The 27707-nt window shown below is 50.8% G+C and overlaps 9 protein-coding genes across 9 annotated transcripts; 4 read left to right on the forward strand and 5 right to left on the reverse strand.

Annotated features, from left to right (window-relative positions):
- Window positions 1–360: 360 nt before the first annotated feature.
- VC83_00401 (uncharacterized protein) lies at window positions 361–1511 on the reverse strand (the record flags this gene model as incomplete). Its single annotated transcript, XM_024464095.1, has 2 exons — window positions 361–1406; window positions 1457–1511. The coding sequence occupies 2 exons, from the start codon at window positions 1509–1511 to the stop codon at window positions 361–363; spliced, it is 1101 nt and encodes a 366-aa protein (XP_024328724.1).
- Window positions 1512–1786: 275 nt separating this feature from the next.
- On the forward strand, window positions 1787–3569 carry SER1 (phosphoserine transaminase). The gene is made up of 2 exons (XM_024464096.1): window positions 1787–3064; window positions 3125–3569. Exons 1-2 carry the CDS (start codon window positions 2036–2038, stop codon window positions 3347–3349), a joined length of 1254 nt encoding a protein of 417 aa, XP_024328727.1. The 5' UTR covers window positions 1787–2035; the 3' UTR covers window positions 3350–3569.
- Window positions 3570–10059, reverse strand: VC83_00403 (uncharacterized protein). Its single transcript, XM_024464097.1, has 4 exons — window positions 9726–10059; window positions 9542–9674; window positions 5579–9436; window positions 3570–5511 (listed from the first exon to the last, which is right to left on the reverse strand). The coding sequence occupies exons 3-4, from the start codon at window positions 9195–9197 to the stop codon at window positions 3863–3865; spliced, it is 5268 nt and encodes a 1755-aa protein (XP_024328726.1). The 5' UTR covers window positions 9198–9436; window positions 9542–9674; window positions 9726–10059; the 3' UTR covers window positions 3570–3862.
- A 276-nt stretch (window positions 10060–10335) lies between these two features.
- On the forward strand, window positions 10336–12217 carry VC83_00404 (uncharacterized protein; the record flags this gene model as incomplete). The annotated part of the gene is made up of 2 exons (XM_024464098.1): window positions 10336–10901; window positions 11665–12217. The coding sequence occupies exons 1-2, from the start codon at window positions 10408–10410 to the stop codon at window positions 12215–12217; spliced, it is 1047 nt and encodes a 348-aa protein (XP_024328721.1). The 5' UTR covers window positions 10336–10407.
- A 55-nt stretch (window positions 12218–12272) lies between these two features.
- Window positions 12273–13889, reverse strand: UNG1_1 (uracil DNA glycosylase). The gene is made up of 2 exons (XM_024464099.1): window positions 12683–13889; window positions 12273–12593 (listed from the first exon to the last, which is right to left on the reverse strand). Exon 1 carries the CDS (start codon window positions 13822–13824, stop codon window positions 12703–12705), a length of 1122 nt encoding a protein of 373 aa, XP_024328720.1. The 5' UTR covers window positions 13825–13889; the 3' UTR covers window positions 12273–12593; window positions 12683–12702.
- Window positions 13890–14700: 811 nt separating this feature from the next.
- On the reverse strand, window positions 14701–15879 carry VC83_00406 (uncharacterized protein; the record flags this gene model as incomplete). Its single annotated transcript, XM_024464100.1, has 4 exons — window positions 14701–14844; window positions 14882–15066; window positions 15490–15703; window positions 15751–15879. 4 exons carry the CDS (start codon window positions 15877–15879, stop codon window positions 14701–14703), a joined length of 672 nt encoding a protein of 223 aa, XP_024328723.1.
- Window positions 15880–16239: 360 nt separating this feature from the next.
- VC83_00407 (uncharacterized protein) lies at window positions 16240–17603 on the forward strand (the record flags this gene model as incomplete). The annotated part of the gene is made up of 4 exons (XM_024464101.1): window positions 16240–16417; window positions 16505–16545; window positions 16599–17105; window positions 17337–17603. The coding sequence occupies 4 exons, from the start codon at window positions 16240–16242 to the stop codon at window positions 17601–17603; spliced, it is 993 nt and encodes a 330-aa protein (XP_024328722.1).
- Window positions 17604–24065: 6462 nt separating this feature from the next.
- Window positions 24066–24413, forward strand: VC83_00408 (uncharacterized protein; the record flags this gene model as incomplete). The annotated part of the gene is made up of 1 exon (XM_024464102.1): window positions 24066–24413. One exon carries the CDS (start codon window positions 24066–24068, stop codon window positions 24411–24413), a length of 348 nt encoding a protein of 115 aa, XP_024328729.1.
- A 940-nt stretch (window positions 24414–25353) lies between these two features.
- On the reverse strand, window positions 25354–27384 carry VC83_00409 (uncharacterized protein). Its single transcript, XM_024464103.1, has one exon. The coding sequence runs from the start codon at window positions 26724–26726 to the stop codon at window positions 26130–26132; it is 597 nt and encodes a 198-aa protein (XP_024328728.1). The 5' UTR covers window positions 26727–27384; the 3' UTR covers window positions 25354–26129.
- Between the last annotated feature and the right edge of the window lie 323 nt (window positions 27385–27707).

Below are 27707 nucleotides of genomic sequence, written 5' to 3' on the forward strand. Positions count from 1 at the left end.
AAAAAAAGGAACCCAGCCGCTGCAGCAACGGTGAAGGCGCATATCAAGCGTCTGCATGCGTATAATGAGATCCGAGATGTTGGGCAGGGGTTGATTGGGTTGATTGCTGAGCAGAGAGGGGTGAGGATTGGGGAGTGTTATGATAGTGGCGAGTTTGGGGTTGGGGCCAAGGATTGAAGAGCTGGGGGGTTGCTTTTTTGTCTTGGGGTTAAGGAGTTCATGGAGCGTAGATGGAGTGGCGCAGGATTTGCATAATTGGCTCGAATATCGGGTTTATATACTGGCTCTCCCTCGGCTGGCTATTTGCAGTATATCGAAGTATATATACGATTTCCAAAAACGTTTCCACTCCGCCAATGGCTATGACGCCTTTTCAACACTCTCCCCTCTCGGGGCTTCAGTCCGCTCATACGCCCCATCAGCACTCAAACTCGCCTCAATAAAATCCTCCAGCTCCTCACTCACAGTCTTCAACTTATCCTTCACATTCTGCACCCCCTCATTCCCCACGATATGCCTCGCGGGCGGGTTCTCATGCCCCCCAATCGCCGTCAACGCATGTACCGTCTCCAGCACCAACCGATCCGCCGACTCCGTCGACAACTCCGGATACCGACTCTGAATCCCCTCCTCCCTCCGCTCCCCACTCTCATCCAGCTCCTCCTCCGGGTGATACCCGACGACATTACACAGGATATCCCTCGGCCCCGGCGCCGGATTCTGCCCACTATCATACTGCGGCAGCTGCGGCGCGAATACCACCTTGTTACTCAGCACCCCAACCTCCATATTCGGCTGCACAATCGTGACCTTGATGTTAAACGGCGCGACTTCGTACGTCACGGAATCGCAAAAGCCCTCCAGCGCCCACTGCGCCGCGGAATGCAACGCCATTCCCGGCGTCGCGATATGCCCCCCCACCCCCGTCAGGACCAGCACATGTCCATTCCGCTTCGCCCTCATCATCGGCAGCGCAGCCTTAACAAAATTGACATGCGCAAAGAACACAGTCTCAAACTGCCTCCTACACAAATCTCTCGTCGCATCGCTCGCCCCCAGCTCCTCTACCGACCCCACCACCGCCTCGCTCGAGTTACAAAGCAGAATATCAACGCGCCCAAACGTCTCAACAGCCTCCGCCAACGCGGCCTGCGCGCTCGAGACAAACCGCCCATCACATTTGATGCCGCGGATGCGGTGGGCCCAGCCTTGCGTCGTGCGCCGGGGGGACTTGCATTCGTTGATCAAGGCGCGGAAGGCGGCTGAGCGGGCGGGGTCGGAGAGTTCGGTTGGGGGGAGGCCGGCGGCGACATAGTCGCCGTGGGCGAGGAGGAGGCGGATGAGGCGCACGGAGAGGGGGGAGAGGCAGGAGGTCAGGAACCAGACGCGGGGGGAGTTGTGGGTTGCTGGGGAGAGGGGTTAGCTGTGGGGGTACTGGGGGTGCGGGGTGGGGGACGTACGGAAGGAGACGGGGGGATTGGGGGGGGGCGGGAGGTTGGCCCTTCGGACATGGTGGGCTGTTGGGAGGTGACCTGCGAGAGGGTTCTGGCGGGTGGGTTCTTATCAAGGCATTACCTCTATTTCCGGCAGTCGCTCTTTTGCCAGAGACAGGCGCTGTGCCGGCGTAGGTATATATATGAAGTTGGTGATGTTTATATGGGGGACAGAACTACCCCACGGACGAGGTTGCGGCAAAACGTAAAACACGACACATAGGAAAGAGCGAGCGCACGGACGGAATCTGCACAAACCCCGTCAATCAGCGATATTTCGTGCAATCATGAGTCAATATATGAGAAAGTCCATGCAATTGCTTTTACCCGCAGGAGTCAGAGGAGCGTGATTTGAATATAAACACCTCTTGATCCTCTAATTCCCCCGCATTCGTGGCCTCATTTCTACACCTTTGCCAAACCAGAGATTCCCTCATCCTTGGCCGCAGAACTTTTAGGAACCCCCGCACTATCTCCAAAACCCACCCCGCATTCTTATATTTATATACCAACACCTCCTCCTCTCTCTCCCACCACCCACCATGCCCTCCCGCTCCGAAATCTCCTACTTCGGCGCCGGCCCCGCCGGCCTGCCCACCTCTGTCCTCGAAACCGCCGCCAAATCCCTCGTGAACCACAACGACACCGGGCTCGGTCTGGCCGAGCACTCGCACCGCTCCGCGCTCGCCTCGGGCATCCTCGAGGACACAAAGGCGCATCTGGCGTCCTACCTCGACATCCCCGCCGACTATGACATCCTCTTCATGCAAGGTGGGGGCAGCGGCGAGTTCTCCGCTACGCTTTACAACTTCATCGGCTTCTGGGTCGAGAAGCGCAGACTCGAGATTGCCAAGGCACTCGGCACCGATGACGAGGCTGCCGTAACAGTCGCCCTCAAGAAAGCCGTCGACGAGGAGCTCAAAGTCGACTACCTCGTTACCGGCTCCTGGTCCCTCAAAGCCTCCCAAGAAGCCGCGCGCCTCCTCGGCTCCGAACACGTCAACGTCGCTACCGACTCCCGCACCGCCGCCAACGGCAAATTCGGCACCATCCCCGAGGAGTCCACCTGGGCCCTCTCCGCGGCCCCAGCATTCACCTATTTCTGCGACAACGAGACGGTAGACGGTGTTGAATTCGCCGCCTTCCCCGCCGCCATCGACGACGGCCGCATCGTCGTGGCGGATATGTCGTCCAACATCCTCTCTCGCCGCATCCCCGTCTCCAAATACGCCGCTATCTTCTTTGGCGCGCAGAAGAACCTCGGGACCGCTGGGATCACCGTGGTGGTGATCCGGAAGAGCCTTTTGCCGCCTTCATTGGCGACGCCGTCGGCGAAGTTGATGCGTCAGTTGGGTTTGCCGATTCCGCCGATTATTTTGGATTATGCGACGATTGCGAAGAATAACTCGCTGTATAACACATTGTCAGTCTTTGATGTTTATATCGCGGATCTGGTCCTGCAGTCGCTGCTGGCTACATACCCGAATAAGGTTGATGGACAGCAGGCCGTCTCGGAGCAGAAGGCTAAGGCTATCTACTCTGCGCTCGAGGCACACCCGCAAGTCTACGAGGTCCGCCCTCCACCTCCTTTCAAACTTCCTCCCTGATAACACACCACTAACACCCAACAGATCGTCCCCCACACCTCAGCCCGCTCCCGCATGAACATCTGCTTCCGCATCCTCGCCCCCAAAGCCGAAGCCGATTTCCTCACCGGCGCCACCGCACTCGGGCTCCAGGGTCTGAAGGGCCACCGCAGCGTCGGCGGTATCAGGGCTAGCAACTATAACAGCGTGTCTGTCACTTCGGCGGAGAAGTTGGCGGCGTATCTGGGGGCTTTTGCTACGGGTGCGTAGGTGTCTGTGAGCTAAGTAAGATAGGAATGTGTTAGGTATTGGCGTTTTTTGCTGTTTTGGGTTCGGGAGAGCAGTTTCAACATGGGTGGGTAGATGGTCCTTCACGACCATCTACAGGGAGGAGAGGGTTTGATAACGAGGGTAGAGCGGGGGGGCATCTTTGGCCAGGTGGACAGACATACATATTAAAGTACTCATATCACAAAAACAAACAAGTCTTCAAACTCAAAACCCCTGGAAGTTCAAACTCTCTGCATTACAAAAACCGACTAAACGCATATTATCATCCCCCCATAGACAACAAAAAAGCAGCACGCAGGCTTTCCTTTCCAAGCCCCTTCCCAAACGCCAAACCCACTGTTGCGCATACATACAAGCGCCCGCGTCCCTAAGTCGCACAACTACTATATAACAACCCCCCTATCTTTCCATGCCGTACCCCATGCCAACCCTCCTCATGCCATATCAATCCAATCTAACCCCCCACCCACCATTACCTAAGTATACACCCCTCTAATCATCCAACTCAATCGGCCTCCCCTGACTCCCCTCCGGCGTCGGCGGCCTCACCACCGTCACCGGAACCCCCCCACTCCCCGCCGTCGCAGGACTCTCCTCCTCCTCCTCATCCTCCACAATCGCCTCCCCCTCCCCCGCCACACCACTCGTCCCCGCCCTCTCCCTGCGTCTCCTCCTCGTCTTCCTCTCCTCCTCCGCCGTATCCCTCCTCCGACTCCTCCTCGCACTATCCCTCCTCTCCGCACCCTCCGCATCCTCCCCCTCCACCCCTCGCATCCCCTGCAACAACAGCGCAGCCCTTGCCGCAACATCATCCGAGCCGCCACCCTCCTCCGCCGCCCCAGAAGGCGCAGGTGACGACTCGCCCGCCAGCGCCTCGCTCGCCATGCTCTCCAGGCTCTGCAGGCCCGCTTCTAGCTCTGAAATCTCGTCGAAATCGGGAATCTTCTGACCAGACGCAACGCGCACCTGATGTTTATTCTGCAACCTCGCGCGGCGTCTACGATCGCGCTGATCGCGGACCTGCGGCGCGGCCGCGCGCAGCTTCTCGAGGAGCGAGTCCATGGCGCCTGCTGAGGAGGGGGAGGGCGGTGCGCTGCTCCCGTCGGCGAGGGTGCCGCTGTTGACCTTGAGGAGCATGGCGTTCTTGCGCTTCATGCTCACGTCGTTCTTGCGGCGGGTTTCCTCGAGGCTGATGTTCTTGTCGCGCGAGCGCTTCCACTCCGTCACGAAGGTGGCGAGCTTGGAGAAGAAGTCGCGGCGTGCGTTCTCATCCGAGCTGTCCTCGCCGTAGAATACCATGATGTCGTCGTAGGTGCTGACCATGTCCTCGAGGTAGAGCTGCATCTGCTCGGCCTTGCGGCGCGCTTCTTTCATGGAGCGCAGGACCACTTGCGAGACGCGGTCTTGGGGGTGGAATTTCTTCGCGTCGCTGAGGTTGCCGGAGTCGAGAGACATTTGCACGTTGCGGATGTTGTCGATGTACTTCTTGGCGTCGGTGCGGAGCTGCTCGACGTTGAGCTTCTGCGCGGTGACGACGCCGCCAATGTCGTCGGTGAAGTTCTCCCACTCGGGGTACTGTGTGCGGACGATACGCTCGACCAGGTCGGCAAAGGTGGACTCGTTCTTCTCATCCTTGACCATACCCAGACGGGCCAGCGAACTAAGCTTGAAACCACTAGCTTGCTTGTTGGAGTCGTTCATGTAGTTACCGATGTCGAGAATCAGACCAAGAACATTCATCAGCGACACGGAATCGCGGAGGGATTCGGACACAGTAACGACCTGGCGAAGCTTGGTCGAGACGTCCTCGTACTCGGCCTCATATGTTCTCGTAAGAGCCAGCGCACGTATCCTCGACTTCCAGTAATGGTGCAGCTCGAATGCGGTCTGTAGGTAGATCTGATCCTCTCTCGTCAACTCTTCAGGGTCCATCTCACGGGTCTCCTTGTTCGCTTCCGGACCCGTCCAGTCCTTGCTATACGGAGCCATGAGCTTGGTTGTATTGTCGGGGATATTGCACAGGTCGTCCTTCTGCAAGAACTCCATCACAACTGTGTTATCCAATACCTCAGTGTCGCAGTGGATTATCATCTGAACAACTTTCTCAACCGAGTACGCCGAGAACTTGGAGAGGGAGATTTCTACACACAAAAGTATTAGCATCATCAAACCACATAAACTCAACGCAACAACAAAAATAGTACTTACGGAACGTCCTAGCCAAGTCGCTGGAGATAATCTGCTTCTTCGCAGTCTTATTCCCGCTCGTCTTGCCAATCTTCTTAATCTCCTTCGCCATGAACAGCTTCTCAACCTCATCAAGAACACCCTTCCTCGTCAGCTCCGCATACTTCTCCTCCTTCTCCGCCGGCGTCGGCGCGTGCGCCGCCCAATGCGTCGTCAGAGGAGTATCAACCTTCTCCCAATGCAGCGCCTTGAGCTTCTTCTTCGGGCGCGCCACGGGCAGGCCCAGGGTCGGGACTGTAGAGAACTGCGGCCGCGGAAGGAAGTTACCGGAATTGTGTCCGGGCAACGGAGGCGGAGGAGGTGGCCCCATGGCGCCAGGTAGTGGAGGCGCCCCAGGTATTCCAGGTGCTCCAGGCGGCGGCGGCGGTGGTGGACCGTTGAATCCACCAGCAGCCTGGCCAGGCATAGGTGGTGGTGGAGGAGGTGGAGGCGGCGGTGGTCCCAAGAAGCCACCACCACCCATTCCTGGTGGTGGTGGAGGAGGCGGCGGCGGAGGTGGTGGTGGACCGTTAAATCCACCAGCAGCCTGGCCAGGCATAGGTGGTGGAGGGGGAGGTGGAGGCGGCGGTGGTCCATTGAACCCTGTCGTAACCACCTTTTGTGCGTCTTCATCACTAGGCGTCTTCGGTGACTGAGACTCGAGGCTTGTATGAGATGGCCCAGTGGTGATTCCATCGTCCTCGTCTTCACTAGCTCCCACTACTGGTACAACATTCTTCGAGCCCTGCACTCTCGGCCGCCTCAGCTCAACCACTCTCGGCTTCTCAAACACCGCGTTGTCGTCCTCTCTATCCGACTCAGCCAGGTCAGCATGCGAATCGACAGGCTTCCTCTGTATCCTCGTCGACCTCGAGACGCTCCCAAGCACGCTATTAGTGAGATCCGCCGGCTGCGTCGAACCGAGAATTGCATCTCCGCCATCCATCTCCTCACGTAGCGCACGCAGACGATCAGACGGTCCATTATCCGCGCCCCATACCCTGCCCTCCAGCTTATACTGCGTCTTCTGGCGCTGCAGCTGCATCTCAAGGCGATCCATCAGCCTCTCCCTATCAAGTATGCCCTTCATATGCTGAGGATCCGACTCGCCAAGCCCGTTCTTCGTCCCCTTCGACGCAGCAATATCCTGCGCATCGCGGAGCATAAGGTAGAGCTCTCTCGTCTCCAGCTCATTGCGCTGCGACTCCTTGGCGCGGACAGAGTGCATATTCTCCAGCTCGCTCTTCAGTCCGTCCGCCTGGCGACGCTGCACCTCAATGACCTGCGCCTGCTCGTCGAGCTGCCTCTGCAGCTTCGCGACCAGGCCATCGGCGCCGAGCTCGATCTGCGCCTTCGCCTCGTCGCGCTCCGCCATCGCGGCATCCGCAACCTGGCGCGCCTCTTGGGCCTCATCCAGCGCCTGTCGCGCTTCTGAGTCAGTGTGCAACTTGTCGAGCAAGCTCTGCACGGTGAAATTGAGAGACTGCTTGAGGTCCATGTCCGGAAGCCTCCGGTCCATAGCGACGTAACTGAGCATCGAGTCGACCAGCTGGAACATCCGCAGCCGCTCCTCGCCATCATTGTCTCTGATGAGCAGGAGATGCTGCAGCGCAGAGACAAAGTAATCCTGCGTCCGGCTCCCATTGACCTTCTGCATGATTGCATTTACAATCTGCGTCGGGTCACTAAGATCTTGAACCTCCGGCTCCTCGCCATCTTTCATGCCACTGTTCTCTCGCTCCAGGAGGTCCTCATAGTCGATGGCCTCGTTCTGCCGGAACTTCTCAATCTGCTTGTCGATATACTCGTACTGGAAGCCCTCCATCTTCGTCAGGATCCGCTTGATCCCGCATGCCGTGAACTGCGCGCGGATGTGCACCCGTAGCTGCAGGTCCTTGTCCGGCGCGTCGATGGTCATGTTGAGCAAGACGAGGGTCGCAACGGCGTATTCCATGAGCAGATTCTCCATGCCGATTCCGCCGCTACGGACTTCCTCGCTGGCGCCGACGAGACTGCCCATCTTCCCTCGGCCATCGATGGTGACTTCGACTATCCGCATCCATGCGTCGAACCGGCCATTCTCGCCCATCTGGTTCTTCACATGGTCCATGGCTTGAATTACGCGGAGATGTCCTTCGCCCTCGCCCCAATGGCACAAGAACGTTAACATCTCACTCACAAGCTTTCTGGTCGTGAGCCTCGGCGAGATCAAGGAAGTCGCCAGCGCAACAATGACTTGCTGGTGCTGAAGCGCATCATCAGCGCCATACTTGTTGTTCAAGAGAGCCTTCAAGCACTTCAGGATATCGTACTCCCGATCCAAATCCTTGTCGCTGGTATTCCCATCAGCAGGCGCTGGTCCATTAGCCTGCCTGCGGTTGATCTTCCCAAGCACATTCGTCAGTGCGACCTGGCCCTGGCATTCGACGAAAGTTTTAACCCAGCTGATCGGCTGCGTCCGTAGACTAACAGCCAAACTAGCCAACTGCTTCTGCGTAATGCTGTTATCCATCACCTTCCGGACAAACCATTCCGGCGTTCCCTCCTCGTCGGCGTTGGCCAGCATTATCTCCGCCTGTCCATATATGCCCGACTGCCTCGCAGTTGTCCGCCGCTTCTGCTCCCCCTGCCATTCCGTAAGGCGATCCTGATATACAAGTGTCCACTTCTTCCCGGGCGGATAGGCCAACATCTGACGCCGTGCCTGGTCCGGTAGATTATGCCATCCTCGCTTCTGCATCAGAGCCAAAAACTGCTGCTCAATGACCCGCTCATCTGCCGGCTTTGTAACGTCGAAGTTTGACGGTGATTGCATCATGGTATCTGGTCGATGGTATGGCATTTTAGTGGCCCGATGCGAGTCTCGACTCGAGGCTTGTGATGGTGCTAGGGAGGTCTGCGAGGCCGACGGCTGTACAGTCCTTGACGAGCCATTCGAGGAGAATACGCTCGCCCTCTCAGCTGCAGAGCCCACACTCTGCTGATCAAAAGATTGCCGAGGATACGCAGCGGAATTGTTCGTCGAGTATGTCGAGTAGGAGTCGTATCGTGGATTATGATTCGCATTCGAGCTACCAGGCCGTTGTGCCCCACCGGGTCCCCATTGCTGTAGTTGTGTCATCCTATTCCCCGTCGACGCCATTGTAATATTTGCAGAATTCGGAGGAGGTCGCGGCCCGGAGAGGACATGCGTCGAACTGTTTTGTTGGTTATGCCCGCTCGATGGATCGAAGACTGGATAGTGGTGGTAGTCCGAACCGCCCATATTCAAGTGATGTGGTTGCGGATCTCTCCGCATGGGCATTTGGTCACCCCTCGGAAGATAATCAACCGGTATCGGTGAGCGTCCATCGGGCGCATGGTCGTATGGCATCGACGATATAACGCCAGACATTGAATCTGTAGTTGGTGACGGGAGCTGGTCAACCGAGGCAATCGAGATGCCTCGAGCGTGCCGCGAGGTTCTCGATGCAACCGATCCCTTGTCCTGGAATTCCGACCCGAATTCGTCGCTGTCCTGCCTCCTGTCCTTCTTGCTGCTCCTCGAGAAGAAAGACTTGCCGCCGGAGGATTGGCGTGCCTTGCTATCCGACCCTGACATGGTGAGTAGCGGTCTGCCCACCCTAGAAGGTTTCCTTGGCCTTTATTTATCAGTCGTGGTGTAGTCACCCGACGCGCCTTGTTCGTGTAGTGTCGTTACTGCAATCATTGAAGTCTCATGTCATGCCCCTCTTTGGTGCTGCCCTGGACAGTGGGTATATCTATGTTGTTTTGCGTCTGGGTTATCTTTTTCGATCGGTACTATACAAAAACAGAATGTCGAGCGACGTGACCTGGAATCTGTGCGAAGGGAATCAGCATCAAAGAAGTTTCCCAGGATTAAGGGTCCCCTCGCGTCGTTGGGCTGGGCGATTCACTAAGGGGGTGACGAGGCAAGGCGCTTACCTCGACGTGGATATGCAAGCAACGCTACGCAGAGTATGTTTCGCGTCTGGCTGTGGTTTGGTCGGAAAAGGAAGTAATCGAGATTAGTCCAAATGATGATCGTGCAATCGAGAGCCTATAGTGTAGGGGTCCTCTGTTGGGCGTGGGTCAGTATAAAGTTATGCTTTTGGGGGGTTGCTGAAACCTTGCGAATGGTTACTTTATGGATATAGGCACAAGCCACAAGCTGGGAAGGGTTTCCTTCCCTCCAATGGGTGTGTTCGAGGGCCGTAGGAAGACCGATCTGCAGAGGAAGCGGCGGTGGGGGGGCACCGCAATCAGCGTAGGGCTATGATGAAGCCGCGAATATATATATGCCCAAGGGAACAAACGTCGAAGAGCAGAGTGGTGATACTCTATTATATCGTAAGCAGCTGAGGGTCAGCAAAGAACAGCCTTGTGTGTTGTGGCGTTGATGTGTCTCTCTTTTCCAGATTATATGGCTGATGCTTGTTACTTCTTGTGTTATGACACACTAGCTACTTTAGCCACGTAAAGCCACACCACTCTATTATTACAAGTTACCCCAGGCTCGGCGCTTCCACCGCCGTCATCTCCGCCGCCGCCGCCGGCCGTGACAGGGGCCGCGCCATCCCGAACCTTCCACATCCACATACACATACACATACACATACACATACACATACACATACATACACATACACATACACATACACATACACATACACATACACATACACATACACATACACATACACATACACATACACATACACATACACATACACATACACATACACATACACATACACATACACCTACACTACAATATCATCATCGACATACTTACTATAGCCCCCCAATCCATGGCCACCACCGAGCATCATTACGCCCACCACGCCCGCCTGCCCACCACCGACGACAAACCCTACTTCCCCCATCCCGCGCCCCCAGAAACCCCAAGTCCTCCCCAGCCGCCATCCCCAACCATGCCCTCCGCCACGACCACCACGCTCCTCACCACCTTCCTCGTCCCCCTCGCCGTAGCCGCCGCCCTCTACCTCCTCCTCGCCTTCGCCCTAATCCCTCTCTACCAACGGCACCACGCGCGCTACGCCTCCTACCTCCCCCTAACGGCCCTCTCAACCTCGACCTCCACATACCGCACACGCATCCAGGCCAGCATCGCAGAGTACATGTTGCCGGTGGGTTGGCGGACGGGTTTCGATTCGCAGGAGTACCCGGCGGATTCGCGGTCGGGAAGCGAGGCGGGGGATGAGGCGGGGGAGGAGCTGTATGAGTTTGTGGCGGGGAGGAGGGTGGGGGTTAGTTTGGATGCGAGGAGGGGGGGGGCGAGGAGGTGAGTAGGTTGAGTAGGGATTTGGAGGAGGGGTTTGCGGATGATAGTAGTGAGGAAGGGGATGGGATTGAGAGGGTTAGGAGGACAAGCCACTCGCCTGGCAAAGGGCGATCGTGTTAGGAATAATTACTACTAGTAATTATTCCTAGTTTTTTTCCTTAGAGCTTTCAAGCCCTATATGTGGAAGGAACGAATACCAACTAAAGCCTCAATCGCAGCCTCCTCAAAAGGTTTCAGTACCCTATCTATATACAGAAGGAACGATTACGAAGCAAGCTTCATCGCAGCTTCCTCAAAGCTTTTGGAATTTATATACGGAAGGAACGATTACCAAGCAAGCCTCATCGCAGCTTCCTCCGGACTTCCTACACCTATATATGGAAAGAACGGTTACCAAGCAAAATATCTGTTTGTTGCTTGAGAAAGAGGGGTTTGTTTTTCGAGGTGTTTTGGATGTTATTGATAGTAGGTTGGTATATGCTACTGTTGGTGAATAGATAGCTATGTTATTGCTGGTGGCTAGTAATATGCTATTGCTACTAGCTACCAGCTGTAATCACCTAGTCTTTGTCACAATACACCAGGTGGACATGCTAGTCAAGATGCATTCAGGAGAACTATCTATCTCAACAGCGCTCGCATGTCTTTTCAAACGTCGGCGTTCTCATATATGTCTTTGACATCGAATCTCGCGACTTCGACCGAGACCTCCTAACCTACCGCTCCATCATCTCTGCCCTGTCGCAATTCTCACCTACATTAGATCCGTAAGCCCCTCCTCCTCCCCCAGCCAATTCACCGAGCTCACCCGAACGACGCAGTTTTCCTCATCCACCACCCGCAATGCGCGGCTCCCCGCCGCGCCATTCGGTGCATTGTCGTCCAAGGCACTGGCTACGAGACCGCGATTCGTGCAATCTCCGTCCGTTCCTTCCTCGGAATGGCGCAGATGTCCTCTAGTCAAGGAGGTGGATCTCAAAAATGCGAGCCCCTACCGCGCCGACATTGTGACCGTGCAGCAGATGAAACAGCGCCAGGAGGCGCCGACGATGAGAGGCATCTTCGCCGCGTTGAATGATACGGTTGAGGGCGCGAAGAAGTCGGCTAGGGAGGTCGTGAAGACTGCGAGGGAGATGGCGGGGCAGCAGGAGGCGCTGGGGAAGAGGACGAAGGCCCAGTTGGCGAAGGTGAAGGAGTATGAGAAGAAGAGGAGAGCGGAGGAGGCGGCGAAGGAGAGGCAGTTTAGGGAGTGGAGGAAGGCGCAGAAGGAGGTGGAGAGGGGGAGTAAGGGGTTGCCACCCCTGATGGGTTGGTAGATGTGGGGGGGTAGATTGTATTATAGGGGGGGGTGATGTGTATGTTGCATTGCATAGGGGGTGTTGTACTTGTATTTAATGGTGGTGTGCACTACTGGGATAGTGGTGGTCAAAATGTGTACGGCATTTGTTAGATTGGATTGTACACTTTTACTATCCAAATCACTTTCAAATAGGTTCAGTAGTAAATCTGGACAACTTCGCTGTGGATAAAGAAACTTGAGTTTTAGTTGAACTAGCTGATGTCGTAGATGCCGAAGTCTTGTCTCTCGATGGCGATGGCGATGGGGATATTAGTTATGCGAAATGTTCCCTTACTCAAAAGTTGTGCAGTTTCGCGCCTGAAATCTGTTTGAAACACGGGTAGATCGCTAAACTGCACAACTTCAGGCAAATGCGGATAGGGGAATATTTGAGGTTTAATACTAGTAACCCGATTAACAATAAGAAACAAGTCATTCTTACAGCTCATTCATCTCTAGTGCTCATCCCCGCTGTCTCTTTCCGATAATCTCACGATCGTCTTCATCTTCGTCTTCTTCGGCAATGTCAAACTCCCTCTTCCTCTTCCTATGAGATACTGTACTTTTGCACTCCATCTCTTCAGCGCTGCCTGCCTCTGTCTTTGTAGCTCCGTCAGTTACAGCCTCGAGCCCTGAACTGAGGGGGGGTTGCTCTCCCTGCCGTTCCTCTGTGTCCCTCACTTCTCCCTCGCCCAGTCCAACAGTGACCAAGTCCCCGAGCTCGTCGATATACTCGTAAACCACTATATCCCCCCAGACATCGTTGCTAATATCCTTTCCCTTCGCCCGTAGTAGGCTTCTTGGAATGCTGCGGCAGTCCATAGCGTTTATAAATTGGCTCTGCCCGAGGATGATATACGAGCTTCCATTCGGCATTTTCTCCTTGGGTATAACGGCACCAATTGATGCCATGTCAATTTGAGCGTTGCTAAGGGCAATTCTAACCTCTATCTGGACCCTTCTCGTCTGATCGTTACGGTATGGATCATGGATGGGATGGTCGAGATATTTTCTAAAGTCTTCCGTGAGAAGGTCGTCTGACACAATAGTGAAATGGCATCCTGTGTCCCATAGGATATATATATTCTTAATTTCCTGTGACATCGTCGTGTCATCATTATCGACGGCCTTCAATACCACAGTTGCCTTGACCATCGGCAGGTAACCTTCTGTGAGAGTAGCCTTGAGAGTGATGGGATACGGCTCCCTCATGTCCTTGAATGGGATCATGTTCTCTTTCAACCTCTTCGAGGTTGAAGGCTTTGGCGTCGGGATAGTCTCCGCATTGTAATATGTTCTGATAGGCTGTCCTAGTGGGGCTTCTCTGGCAGCTGTCTTCGATGCTTCCCAGCTTGCAACATTATCGAGGGCGATCTGTCGGAATCTTTCTTTTTGTTCTTCAGTCCGGGATCTCGATACAATAATCGTATCGTCTCTATCACCCAATGCCGCTTCGGTTGCGTGGACAACATAACGCCAGGTTGTGCTCTTGGGGACGGTCACGGCAACGTCGTCGTATTTGCTTCGGATATTCGTTGCGACTTGCCGAAATAGCTCGCCGGGGGTTGAAGTTACAGTGTCCATGATTAGTCGTGCTCTTCTCTTGAATTCTTATAATTGTAAGTATTTCTTGAAGCGGAAAAGGACAGTAGTGATATGATGATGCTCTTTATGACACATTCCGAAATGGATAATTAAAGTCACGTGATCTGGGGCGTTGGTCGCTAGCTCTTGCCATCCGAACCTTATTTTGGTAGTAAACCACGCTAAGACCAAAACGGAATAAATGGTTCACCTTAGCTATCATCCGCGTTCCATTTCAACGACTACGATCTCCATCCATTTCTCAGTCCATCTCTCTGTTGAGGATTGGGGGATTGGACGGGGAACCCGGGAAGTACGCCCGTCGTATATTCCCAGAGGTGCCCCGCACGGCTGGGCGGGCGAGACGCGGGCTCGGCTGGTGAAATGAGCGGTCAGAACTCAGGGGTCTGACCGTGCCCCAGGAGTCCTCTATATAGTCACGTAGCCCATTAGATAGTTAATTAATTCAATTGACCTACATACTCTATTCTACTGTTTTGCCGTGGTGATACCAGTCGGCACCGTCTGCACTTTGGGAGGCCGTAGGATATCGAAGGATACCACACTTTTTGGTGTGGATTCCCGTATTCTCTGTTATTCCCCAACACTCTATCCACACTACAACGCATGATTACGACCGCAAGATGGCTGGCTGTTATGAGCCCCCCACGATGTGGACCTCTCTCCACCTATTTTACACCAGGCAAAGTATTATTTCTTGTTAGGAAGGCGGCCTGTCCTACTTGGACTTGTCCACTTTTACTATCCAAATCACTCTCAAAACAGTTTCAGTAGTAAATGTGGACAACTTTGCTGTAGATGAAGCGTATGTACACAGCAAACCAGCCCGCATTAAACATCCCATTTCAGAAATGTTCATCCTCTCGTCAACTTCCTAGTATGCGCCGTCTCCATTGGCGCTGAAAAAGTCGTCATCTCCTCCTTCACCTTCACCTCCTCCTCCACCTCCTCCTCCTCCTCCTCCTCCTCCTCCTCCTCCTCCTCCTCCACCACCACCATCTTTATCTTCGTCCAACCAAATTTCGTTGGCATCAACCGTTGCAAAGCTCTTCAGCTTCCGGGTGTTCTTCTTAGTTGCAAAATCGGGTGCCGGAGGGAGGTCGTCGAAGATCTCGACGACATCTTTGGTAGGGCCACAATTCATATATACTTTGTAGTTCTCTCGAATTACATCAGGTCCATGGGCATCTCCAGGACTCTGCGCGCCAGCCTTTGCTTGGACTAAGTATCGATAGATGTCATGCAACAAAAGTGCCAAACTATAGTAAACAAGTTTCCTCATGCCAAGACGGAGAGCCTTTTCAGTCGGGTTCTGGCGCTACGCCTCGTTGAAGATGAAAGTGAAGTGGACGCAATGTCACTGGTCGCTCAAGATGTAGTAGATCATGTCAGTGGTAATCAAACTCTTCAGGTATCGTACACCAGCATGGTATCCTTTCGTCATACCAGTTCTGAAGGATTGTGAGTTGATATGAAGAAGGGTCAGGGTCTTTGTAATTTCGACCGCCCGTTTAATAACTCCATCAGCACTTCATTTGACATGTGCACGAATGGCCATATTATAGACAACTTTATCGTTAGATCTCCGTGGTATCTATATTGATATAAGTATGTATGAGTTAAAGTTGAGGTTAGAGTACTTACTTATTGGTATCTTTGGGCAAGCATCGACCATTTCATGCTCTGGGACTTCATGAAACAGAAATTCAGCAGCGCGGGCTAGCTGAAGTGAATGGTGGGAAATGGAGATATTGTCATTTGGCTCAATCTTCAGTAAAGGGCTACCAATGGTAGGCTCCGTAGTGTTACTATCCAGATGTAGCTTCATGGGATGGTATGGCGGTGGTTTGGGGGTATTCTGAGCTGATGAGTATATCTTCATGTATTTGCATATCAACGACTTACGAGACCCATGGAAGCAGTCGATACCATAATGGGCACCTGCCATTGATCCCCCCTTGTGTTTACCAAGATCTGACGTGTATTGTCAAAATCGCCGGCATCACCATAAATAGGGACGAGGTGGTTGTTCATGACTCAGTCATGATGACTGTGAAGTTGCAATGCGTCTGTAAAGTTGTAATGCGTCTGTAAAGTTGTAATGCGTCTGCAAAGTTGTAATGCGTCACAATGCGTTGGTAAGAAAGATTGGAGTCTGAAGACGAAAGTTCAACAGAACTCTTGAGAAGGAATGTTTGTAAAAAGGAAAATATTGTTGTAGGAGGTAGCTTGTTTATATGTGTCGCTGAGAAACAGTTCGCTAAGAGTATCAAATTCACTTCAGAGTCAAATCCGACTCTAGATATGACAAGATTACAACTCTTGAGTTTTAAATCTAGTAACGCTGTTTCATTCTTTGTCACTGATCACCTTATCGCCGTTACTGCATTCATCATGGCCTTTACGATGCTGCGACTACACCGGACTCGCCAACTCCTCACGATCCGACTCGGCGCGAGTCGGTGGGCGTTAGAAATCGCCCCCGAGAACGCGAATTTAAAGACAGAAGCTATCCGTTTGAACGGAGAGTTGGAGGCTGTTGAACTGGAAATCGAATTTGAAAAGGAGGATCGTGAGCAGGATGGAAACAAGGATGCAGCACTCGACGACTAGGAGGATACTAAGGAGGATATACAACCCGCTGGGCCCGAACTCCCAGGCCCGCTACCAAAAGAGGAAGAGGAAGAGGAGGAGATCGATGTTCATAGAATGTACACTTACAAGATGTTCAGGCAATACTGAAAGATCCCCAGATATGGGACTTCCTGCGGCGAAAGTTTGCTGTCCTAGATATCAACAACTCACTTACGTCTCGTCAACTACCCGTCAAATGTGCCCAAAAGCTCTTAAAGGTGATCTATATTACTCGGCATGCATGCCTACAAGACGACATCAAAAGTCACATGGCGTCTACTACGATCCTACGCTTCCCATTCAGCCAAGCTGAATGGGCAGCAACTCTCAAGAACGAGCAGAAGCACCTCCACGAGAGGATGTTAAAGCTCGCACTCGTGGATGGTATCATGGCCCAACATTGGGCAAAGTCCAGCATATCCGAAACGTGCAGACAAAAGCACCGTGGAACAGAGGATGGAGATCTGGGGAAAGCTCGTCGACGAGGAGCCTATCTGAAGTGGGTGGTTGCACCCGTGGCAGAATGCGTGGACTGGGACGGAATCACGAGGGGGAGGACGGTGCACGACAGAACCATCCAATTATGGATGAAGGCCAGCATCATGATGGTTGCCGACACGGCATGGGTCGAGGGATGAGATGAGCGCGGCAAGGATGGCAAGAGGGCTGGGGGGGATGCGGGCGGGATATCGGTTAAACAGGAAATGGGAACAATTCCCAGATGACCCTACATGGGCAGCGCGGTTGGATGGCGTCCTTGTGCGCATCACACAAGACCTTCGGCCGGGATAAAGACGTCCAAGAAACTTGTCAGGGCGACGCTCGCGGAGGGGGAGGCTTGGACTGATCTGGCTTAGAAGGGGAGGCCGAATCGGCCCAAGCCTCCCGCCCGATTATGCAGGAACCTCGGGAGCACAATCGGAGCTACTGGGCAGCGCAGCAGCGCACCCAAGAAGAGAAAGAGAAAGAAGCCAGAGGAGATGACCGATGACCACGAGAGGAAGCGACGAAGGAGGAAGTGCCTAGCGGCTAAACACATCCTCCAGGAGGTAGAGGCTGGGAGGGTAGAGGAGGCATTGAAGTTGATGGGGAATAGGGATACAGTACTAGACAATAAGTATTAGCCGATCGTGAATTTAGACGGAACCAGAAAAATTAAGAACACGAACAATTAAATCCTATAACAACAAATTATATTAATTAACCTTACAAATAAGTATATAGTAGTAATAGGTATATATAAATCAATTGTACTCTCTAGAAAATAAATATCTACTCCTAATACTTCGTGTGCCATCCCTTTGCCTCGATGCATGCCTTGATCCGGTCTGGCATTGACCTAACGAGCGACTCAAAAAGAGAGTCGGGCAATTCATCCCAACACACTTTAAGTGCCTCCTCAAGTTCCGTACATATCTCATCTGTATTCATACAGCTTGTCATAAGATGCAGGTAATTCTCTGCCATAAGCTCTTTTAATGATTTCTATGCATGTTCAATCGGGTTGAGATCAGGTGAGTATGGCGGCTAATCAGTTGTTAAAATGTCGTAATTCTCAAACCATTTAACAACTTTTCCTACAGTATGGATTCTTGCATTATCTTGCATGAAAATAAGTCCTTCCTCGTAGTAAACCCGTCAATGTGCATTAAGAACTTCAAGATATGAGTTTATAGAGTATCTATGCTTCATAGACACAAAGTCTCAGTCTATAATATATAGAGGACACTGCTTTTTATCACCCCAAAATGCAGCCTATACCATGATTCTAATATCTTTACTAGATCTATAAGTTTTAACGAGTTCTGGCTTCCACTTGTCTTGTAGTAAGCCAAAACACTACACTTACTTTTTCCCGTTCCCTCGCTTAATAGAGCACTCATCTGTTACGACGGAACAAGAAGGCTGGCCAACTACAGGACAGGAAGGAGGGAGGTCGCATGAGACCGGCCCTGGTACCTGGAGGGGCAGCGGGGAATAGTAGTTCTGAAAGTATCACGTGACGGACTCGCAGGATGATGAGAAGAGTCCTAAGAGTCCAGGACTCCGAGGACTCGAGTGAGTTCCCAGGAGTCCACTAGGCACGTGATGGACTCGCAGGATGATGAGAAGAGTCCTAAGAGTCCAGGACTCCGAGGACTCGAGTGAGTTCCCAAGAGTCCACTAGGCACGACGCCACTATATAAGTAGATAGTATTTCCTTAGATAGGAGCTTCGTGCTCAACTCAATACAGTATTTGTTATATACTAGTAACGTGTTACTTGAAGCCTTTGTGTCTGATCCCCTGCCTCCTCTGATAAGTAAACCTTTACGCAAGAGAACCTCTGTGTCTTCTATCGTTTAGAAGTCAGCGTTACATCATCACTCCACATATATTTCTGCCATCTTTCTACATCCTAATGTGGACATACACCATAGAAGCCGATTTGCCGCATGTATCTTCGTGAGTTCTAGTCACTTTTTTGCTCGCTAATGTGCAAGTCTATTCTCTTTTACAATTGACTTTATCTTTCCATTGCTCATTTTTAGACCTGTGTCTTCGCGGCGTTGCTAGAATATGTGAGTTTTAGGTGTAGTCGCAAATTGCGAAGCATAGTTCGACAGCCCTGTATGCTATAGAGCAATGGCTAGCTAGATCGAGGGATTTTTTGAGTGCAATAGTGCCTCGTATAGCACCGCTGTAATGGTGGGTGCACCAGATGTGAGAATCTAGCCACCCAAGGAAGGGATGATTTTACTAAGACAACACACTGTCTTAGGAAAAAGAGCCAAAGGGTCATAGCTTAGACTATTCCACAATGCAGCAATTAGGTGTATGATGTAGTGGAGTGGTTTAGACAAGTTGTAACAAATGTTGAGTCTGAGAACTCAGGGATAAGTCAGAGGTTAGCACCTCACTGACTTTTCAGAAACAAGGAGTAACAAGATCAATGCTTGGAAGCTTGGAAAAGACGTGGAAGTATGTGATAGTCGATTTACTGTATTGTCTGCTTGCCCTTTCTTAAGGAAAGGGCAATCCTATTTATGCCAAAGGAGTGTAGTTCTCTCATTTTCCAAGACTTTCCATGACTAACCAGGCTTGGTAACTGTAGTCGACGTAAGAGAATCCCATAGAACCATCTCCTAGGTTCCTAGCCTATAGGAAGTGAAAGGAGGTCCAAGGTCAGAGTACCCCTATAGACAAATTCATAACTTAATCAATCTTGTGGGTAACTAAGGAGCGATGATGTGTAATGAACCATAGAGGGTTGTAGAAGCTTTTGGGGCTATCGTTCATGTTCCTAGGCATCTAGTTGGTAGAGATATGCCATGTGGTAGTATTGGCCCACCAATCGAAAATCCAGTCTCGTCCATGTTATACACGTTGTGTTCTTGTATTCCTAGACGCGCCACAAGGTCCTTGTACGTGTCAAACCACCCCGTTAAACATCTTTGGTAACCCCACTCATTCTTTGTGCTTCGACCCATCTGCCTAGTTGGATTTGTAGATGTGGATGTCGTTTTATAAAGCGTGGGACCCAATCTTGTCTGAGAGGAAAGTTCAGAATCTGTTCATGTTGCACATATTGGGCGGGTTGAGTGTTGAGGTGTGATGGTTCGAAAACGCGGCATCGGTTGACATGGATTTCATCAGCAATTCCCGCAATATACAGTGACTAATGCTACCTACCTGTAACGCTGACTTCTAAACGATAGAAGACACAGAGGTTCTCTTGCGTAAAGGTTTACTTATCAGAGGAGGCAGGGGATCAGACACAAAGGCTTCAAGTAACACGTTACTAGTATATAACAAATACTGTATTGAGTTGAGCACGAAGCTCCTATCTAAGGAAATACTATCTACTTATATAGTGGCGTCATGCTTAGTGGACTCCTGGGAACTCACTCGAGTCCTCAGAGTCCTGGACTCTTAGGATTCTTCTCATCATCCTGCGAGTCCGTCACGTGATACTTTCAGAACTACTATTCCCCGCTGCCCCTCCAGGTACCAGGTCCGGTCTCATGCGACCTCCCTCCTTCCTGTCCTGTAGTTGGCCAGCCTTCTTGTTCCGTCGTAACACTACCCCTATTCGACAGGATATTGATCCTACACCGCTCCGGCTCTAGCCTCTAGAATAAATGCTGCTACTAACAACGTCAATACTATTCACAAAGCTATTATATTCACAATTGATACTTAATAGTAATCCACCTACGGTTAAGATGACCTGCTTGCAACCAAACTGTTGATATTCACCTACTCTGTAACTATTAAGTCAAACTTCAACTAGTTGTTACAATCACTGCTTATGGCTGCTTATGGCTGCTTACAGCTGCTAGCGATTAGTGCAACAAGTACCTATAGTAGCCACTAAGGTTATAGGGAACTGCTAAGCGTACAGCTGTATATAATGAGGGATAGCCTTACTTACTTCCTTCCTTTCTTCTTCTTCTCTGTTATGGCTAAGTGCTAGTGCTATGGCTAGCGCTTACGGCTACAACCTCACGTGATGGATAACATTATATATTATGGATATTATGGATATTATGTTATCCATGTTATCCACAGGGATCCATAGGATATCAGGTGATGGATAACATTAGATATCATAGATATTATGTTATCTATGTTTTCTACAGATATCCCTTTAGCATGACGCCACTATATAAGTAGATAGTATTTCCTTAGATAGGAGCTTCGTGCTCGACTCAATATAGTATCCTTTACAATACTATAATGTGTTACTTGGAAAAGCCTTTGTGTTTAATCCCATGCCTCCTCTGTTAAGTCAACCTTACGCAAGAAACCTCTGTGTCTTCTATCGTTTATGTAAGGGCACAGGGAATACGGCTCTCTGTAGGTGCATGTGGGAGTGCGGGTCGGAGGTGATGCTGTATTCTATCCTAGAGGTCTACTACGAAGGATACAAAAAAGATGAAGGTATAACCCTCTGTTCCTGTTCCCTTAAATACCCGAAACCCCTCCGACTCTGCTAACTCCCTGTTTGCCTTAAGGTTTCCCTACGCTATGTGCCTCAGGCTCGCAGTTGCGATTGAACCGTAACGGCCCCGAGTCTCGAGGGCGCCACGTGACGACCGTAACTAACCCGAGTAAGGAGGCATCCTTACAGTTTAGAAGTTAGCGTTACACTAAGACGTCGCTAGAAAGAGAGTGTGAACGTAGGATTGCTACCATTAACACTATAATGGCATACTATGTTGTTAAGTGTCATACTGACATTCGTTGCACTCAGTTTGCTATCAAACTCAAGAGCAAACTTAGAAATCTCCTCCTCAAACCTACAAGTCACTATACATATTTTCGCTTGTCACACCAGCAACAAGAGCAATACTACTCAACAATTGCTACAACCCTCTATGATTCATTACACGTCATTGCTCCTTAGTTACTGGGCCGATATGACCACATAGCATATCTCTACAACCCTCTATGATTCATTACATGACATCACTCCTTAGTTACTGGGCTAATACTACACATGACATATCTCTATCAACTAGAGACCTACGAACATGAACGATAGCTCCAAAAGCTTCTACAACCATCTATGATTCATTACACGTCATCGCTCCTTAGTTACCCACAAGATTGGTTAAGTTATGACATAATTTGTCTATAGGGGTACTCTGACCTTGGACCTCCTTTTACTTCCTATGGGCTACGAACCTAGGAGATGGTTCTATGGGATTCTCTTACATCGACTACAGTTACCAAGCCTGGTTAGTCATGGAAAGTCTTGGGAAATGAGAGAACTACACTCCTTTGGCATAAATAGGATTGCCCTTTCCTTAAGAAAGGGCAAGCAGACAATACAGTAAATCGACTATCACATACTTCCACGTCTTTTCCAAGCTTCCAAGCATTGATCTTGTTACTCCTTGTTTCTGAAAAGTCAGTGAGGTGCTAACCTCTGACTTATCCCTGAGTTCTCAGACTCAACATTTGTTACAACTTGTCTAAACCACTCCACTACATCATACACCTAATTGCTGCATTGTGGAATAGTCTAAGCTATGACCCTTTGGCTCTTTTTCCTAAGACAGTGTGTTGTCTTAGTAAAATCATCCCTTCCTTGGGTGGCTAGATTCTCACATCTGGTGCACCCACCATTACATTAAGGAGGGGGTTACCTTCTGTTACTAAGGTTGCCCTTGTCAGCTAGGTAAGGAACTAATTTCTTAACTACAGTCAAATGCCGCTAAGACGATGTTCGCTTAGCAGATATATTCAATTGTGCGATATATTTTCTCGCACCGAATCAAAACACCATATATTGTCCGATATTCAAGATAATCGTCATTCTGCCTCCAATTATCGTATTATCCATCAACCAATGTGTGTTTCTTGACCTTCAGAATGCCTCGAAAGTAGCCTATTCTACTTGAACAATGCCGTGCCCTTCGTGCCTGGGCTCAGAAACAACATCAAAAGCCAACTCAAAAGCAGTGTATCAAATGGTTCCCCCAGCAATATAACCACAAACTTAGCCAGTCGACAGTCTCTGAGTCTCTCAGCCATCACTTTGACAGCCTTGACGAAGATCCTAATACCAACAGAGCACGATTACGAACTGGAAACTGGCCTGAAGTTGAAAAGCTTCTTCTTACTTGGCAACTTCGAATTGAGTCGAATGGAGGGTTTACAACTGGTGATCTACTTCAACAAAAGGTGCGACAAATCTGGGAACGCCTTCCACATAACGACAGCACAGTCTGCCCAGACTTCAGTGTAGGCTGGCTTCAACGATTTAAAGAACGACATAATATCAAAGTATAAATTCAACATGGAGAAGCAGGCTCAGTTCCAGAGTCTGCAGAAGATGAAATGAAGGCATTACGAACAATTGCAGGGAAATACTCGGAGAATCATATCTATAATATGGATGAATCAGGACTCTTTTGGAAGATGATGCCATCTCGAGGACTTGCTGCTCAATCTCAGGCTGGATTAAAGAAGGATAAGACTCGGATCAGTCTTGTATTTGGTGTCAACGCTTCTGGAACAGATAGACTTCCAGTCTGGATCATTGGAAAGGCAAAAACACTGCGAGCTTTACGAAATGTTAGTGTTTCAACAATGGGTGGTATATGGAGATGGAATAAGAAGGCTTGGATGAATACAACTATTATGGGCAAATGGCTTGAGGCGTTCTATCGACATATTGGCACTCGGGAAGTTCTCTTTACAATGGATAACTTTACAGCACATGCTGCTGCTCTTGAGCTTTACCCCTCCTTCAAATATTCATATTTGTAGCTACCAGCTAACAGTACCAGTCGATATCAGCCTCTTGATCAAGGTATCATTCAATCTTTCAAAGCTTATTATCGACGACAATGGCTTTCATATATGCTTGAAGCCTTTGACAACAATCAAAATCCTATGGATACAATGAATCTACACTTAGCTATTCGATGGATTGTACGAAGCTGGAACAACTTGGTTACAAACACAACAATCTACAACTGCTTTCTAAAATTAACACTTATTTCAATGCCAATCTCTCTTCCTACAACTATTACCCCTCTTGGAATCGGAGAGCTTTATGACAAGGTAATTAGAGCTGGGAACATACAAGATGTCATGGCAATATCAAACTTTCTAAACCCGGAGGAAGAAAAGGATATACAAGATGGGATGGAGGAATTGGGACCAGAAGAGGTTTTAAATGAGGTCTTAGAGGAGCATCTAGGCCAAGGGAGTACCCAAGATGATGACAAAGATGAGGAGCAGCTAGAGCACCCTGTATTTACTATACAGAGTGCTCGTCAAGCTCTACAAGTTCTGATTGGGTTTGCTCTAGGTCAAGATGCTCTCAAGGCAGAGCATTTACGAGGGTTGGAGCGTCTAGAGTCTATTCTTGATGCTTTAGATCAGGATAGCAGGATACAGTCATGGCTAGATGGGTGGATTATGCAAAATTCAGTATAGCGATATATCCTATAGTACGATATGATTTGTTGGCACCGAATACATTGTCTTAGCGGCATTTGACTGTACAATATTCCAGCTTGCCCGGAATACGCGTAACACACTATATATACTGTAACGGTCGCACTCTGGCACCCCGTTACATCTAAGCAGGACTTCATTAGTACATATGACTGAAAAGATGTTCATTTGTCACAACTTACTGAAAGAGATGATCACCTTATGGCTTACTTTCGATTGTGAATACACTGACACTGGGAGCAGCAGGTGCAAAGCCTATGATAAAGTCAGCAAGAAGGTTCAAGAATATTCTCTCAGATCACAAAATAAGATTACTTATGGCATGGCAGCAGAGAACACACATCTCTGGAACTAGTATATAGTTGGCCGCACTGGAGAGTATCTGAACGGTGGCAGAAACATTCCTTGGTATAACTGGCCCTTGAATTCGTACATAGCAAGCCTAAGCAATATTCCCGTGAGCACACTAGCGAATAACTCAAGCATAAAACCACCCTTGTTCCTGCTTTGCTGCTTTATGTCGCGGGAGAAGCAAAGGTAAGTGACGATGCCAGGGGAGGTGAGAAGGAGGAGAGAGGTTGGATAAAATTTTGGGTGGAGGGGAGGGTTAGAGATTGTATATGCGGGTAGTGGTTGAGCGAATTTGCAGCGAAGAATTCTGTTGAGCGACTAATAACGACGCGAGATGTCTAAATGCACCGAGAGGAGAAACAACGTCCAGAGTCTCCAGATACCCAAATATGCCGATGAGGGTGGAACAAGCCAGGCTCCGGCACGGGCTCTATAAATCGATAGACATACTACGACACGGGTTGCCCAGATGCACCAAACAGATGGGAAATACTGGGGCTACGATCGAGAAGTCTGTACGATAAACTCCTGTTAATAGGCATGGATACGACACCAGTCATTCATTCACCAAACCGAAAAGAACGAATGCTTGCAAGAGGAACTCGATTGATTAATTAAGTGCATCTAACACAGCAGAAGCGACGGCCAGAACCCACCAGCTCTCAAACATCCTGCAAAGAAGGAAAAGAAAGAAAAATCGAGCGCCAGATTTATTCCGATTTCGCTCGAGCGTCTCGACGGACGATACATATTATCCAAGCATCAATCCAGGCATCAATCAAAATACCACTCCATTACCCCCTATAACGCCACAACTCCAGTCTATTCCGCCTACACAACCAGAGGCACCCAAACTCCAGGACGCCACAATCTATATTACCCCCCGCCCAGAACCCAACACAACCATCAACACCACAAAAACACCACCGCCAAACACCTCACCACCCCCCTACCATTCATTCCTCCCCCTCTGCGACTGCAACCACGACCTCTCCAACTCCTCCCCCCAAGTCCCCTCCACATTCCTCGTCCTCTCACTCATCCTCACCCACTCCAACTGAATCCGACTCTCCGCCCACTCATTCGGCACCTGCCTCATACTAACCAACGCCATCCCCCTCGCCTCCTCCATCTGCCACTGATACCTCAACAGCTGCTTCCCCGGATCACTCTCCACCCTGCACGACATACACTTCGGCGGAACCTCCCACTCCCCCCCATTCCCCTTCCACGACGGCGGCGCCTCAGACGCCAGCGCAGGAATAACAGCGTGTCCGCACTCCTCGTGCACTGGCAAGCTCCTGCACAGCGGACACGTCTGCCCTAGCGCCTGATCCAACCACGCTAGTAGACATCTATGCCCAAACTTATGTCCGCACGGCAGCGAAGCCATCTTCTCGACCTTCCCAGCGTCCTCCCCCCCGCCAATGCGCGCGATCTCGGTGAACTCCTGGCAGATATCGCATTTGGGACCGGCGTTGGGATTGACTTTCTCCTCCTCGTCGGCTTCTTTGAGGAGCGAGGAGACTTCGATTTCGCGGACGGTGGAGGCGGGGACTTTGCTGCGGATGTCGGTGGAGGCGGCGAGTTCGCTGGCGCTGATCTCGATGGCGGCCTCGAGGGTGTCGTCGAAGGGGTCTGGCTCGTCGTCGGCGGGGGGCGAGGTGGGGGGGGTGTCTGCGATGCTGCGTCGATGCCGGGTTGGCGGGTTTCTGGTGCTGGTGCAGTGGCGGGCTCAGGCGGGGTTTGTTCTGATGGTTCATCTGGGGTGGCTGGGGGGTTACTGGGGGGAGTGATGACCTGCGCCGGTGCCGGTCTTTCGGACTGCACGGTATATCGACGTCGCTGCGCTGCTTGGGCGCGGCGTTTGAGGGAGGCTAGGGTGCGCTCTTTGGAGCCGTCGGTGTAGCGATGGAAGAAGTTGGTGCGGAAGAATTTCATGGTGGCGTGATGGTAGGTCGGTGGTGGTGGTGGTGGTGGTAGTATTATGTCTCTGAAAACGTTTCCAGAAATTATATATATATATATATTAAGATTGTGTAGTCAACGTGTGACGTTGTTTCAAAGCTTCTATGCCTTCCAGGTACCGTGGTGGGTGGATGGGGGTGAAAGAGCAGGTCAACGAGCAGCTGAGGAGTAGCAGGAGGAAAGAAGAAGAAAGAGGTAGGAAGGAGGAAAACACTTAAAAGAGAAAGAGTGGTATACAAACGATGCGTCGAGGGGCGTCGGGGAACCTCTCACCATCCCATCGTCACCTTACCCAGGAACCCGTACCATGGCACCCGCGCTCTTAGCACGCCGTTAGCAAGCTGTCAAGTACGCCCCTAGGCCCCGGGTTAAGTTCTAAAACCGCACGTTTCGAGGTCGGCGAGGTGTCATTTTTGGGCGACGTAGCCGCGTCATGGGGGGAGAGGGTGCACCATATCGCGACCCCGTGATACCACCCCCCTTCCATCGCTATCTTCGTCCACATTCTTAATATCCCCAGTATAGTACAATACATTCCATAATCTCAATATAATACATCTTAGACAATCGACACTCCCATACACTCCCACTTCCTCGCATCGTCAACAATATCCCGTTCCTGATAACCCCCTCCTCACGTACTCGCGCCAAGGTAGGTGAGTACGCGCGTGGATAAACTCCCTCGCTAAACCCGGGCACTAGCCGCGCCGGCGCGTGTCGTGACGTGCGCCTCATCCGACGCGGGGGCGTTTGACATGTCTCAGCCAACATGACGACTGTATGCGCGTGCGCAGGTACGATGGCATGGGGTGTGGTTGACTGAAATAATAGAAGGGGATGGGTAGATATAGTTGGTTTTGTATTTTGTAATTGGGCTAATAGATAAATATGGTCTGAGGTACCAGTGGGCAGTTATTTTTGGCTAACGTTGGTATTTATATTTATATTTATTAT

The sequence above is a fragment of the Pseudogymnoascus destructans genome (genome assembly GCF_001641265.1).
Source record: "Pseudogymnoascus destructans isolate 20631-21 unplaced genomic scaffold scaffold_1, whole genome shotgun sequence".
NCBI lineage: Eukaryota > Fungi > Ascomycota > Leotiomycetes > Thelebolales > Thelebolaceae > Pseudogymnoascus > Pseudogymnoascus destructans.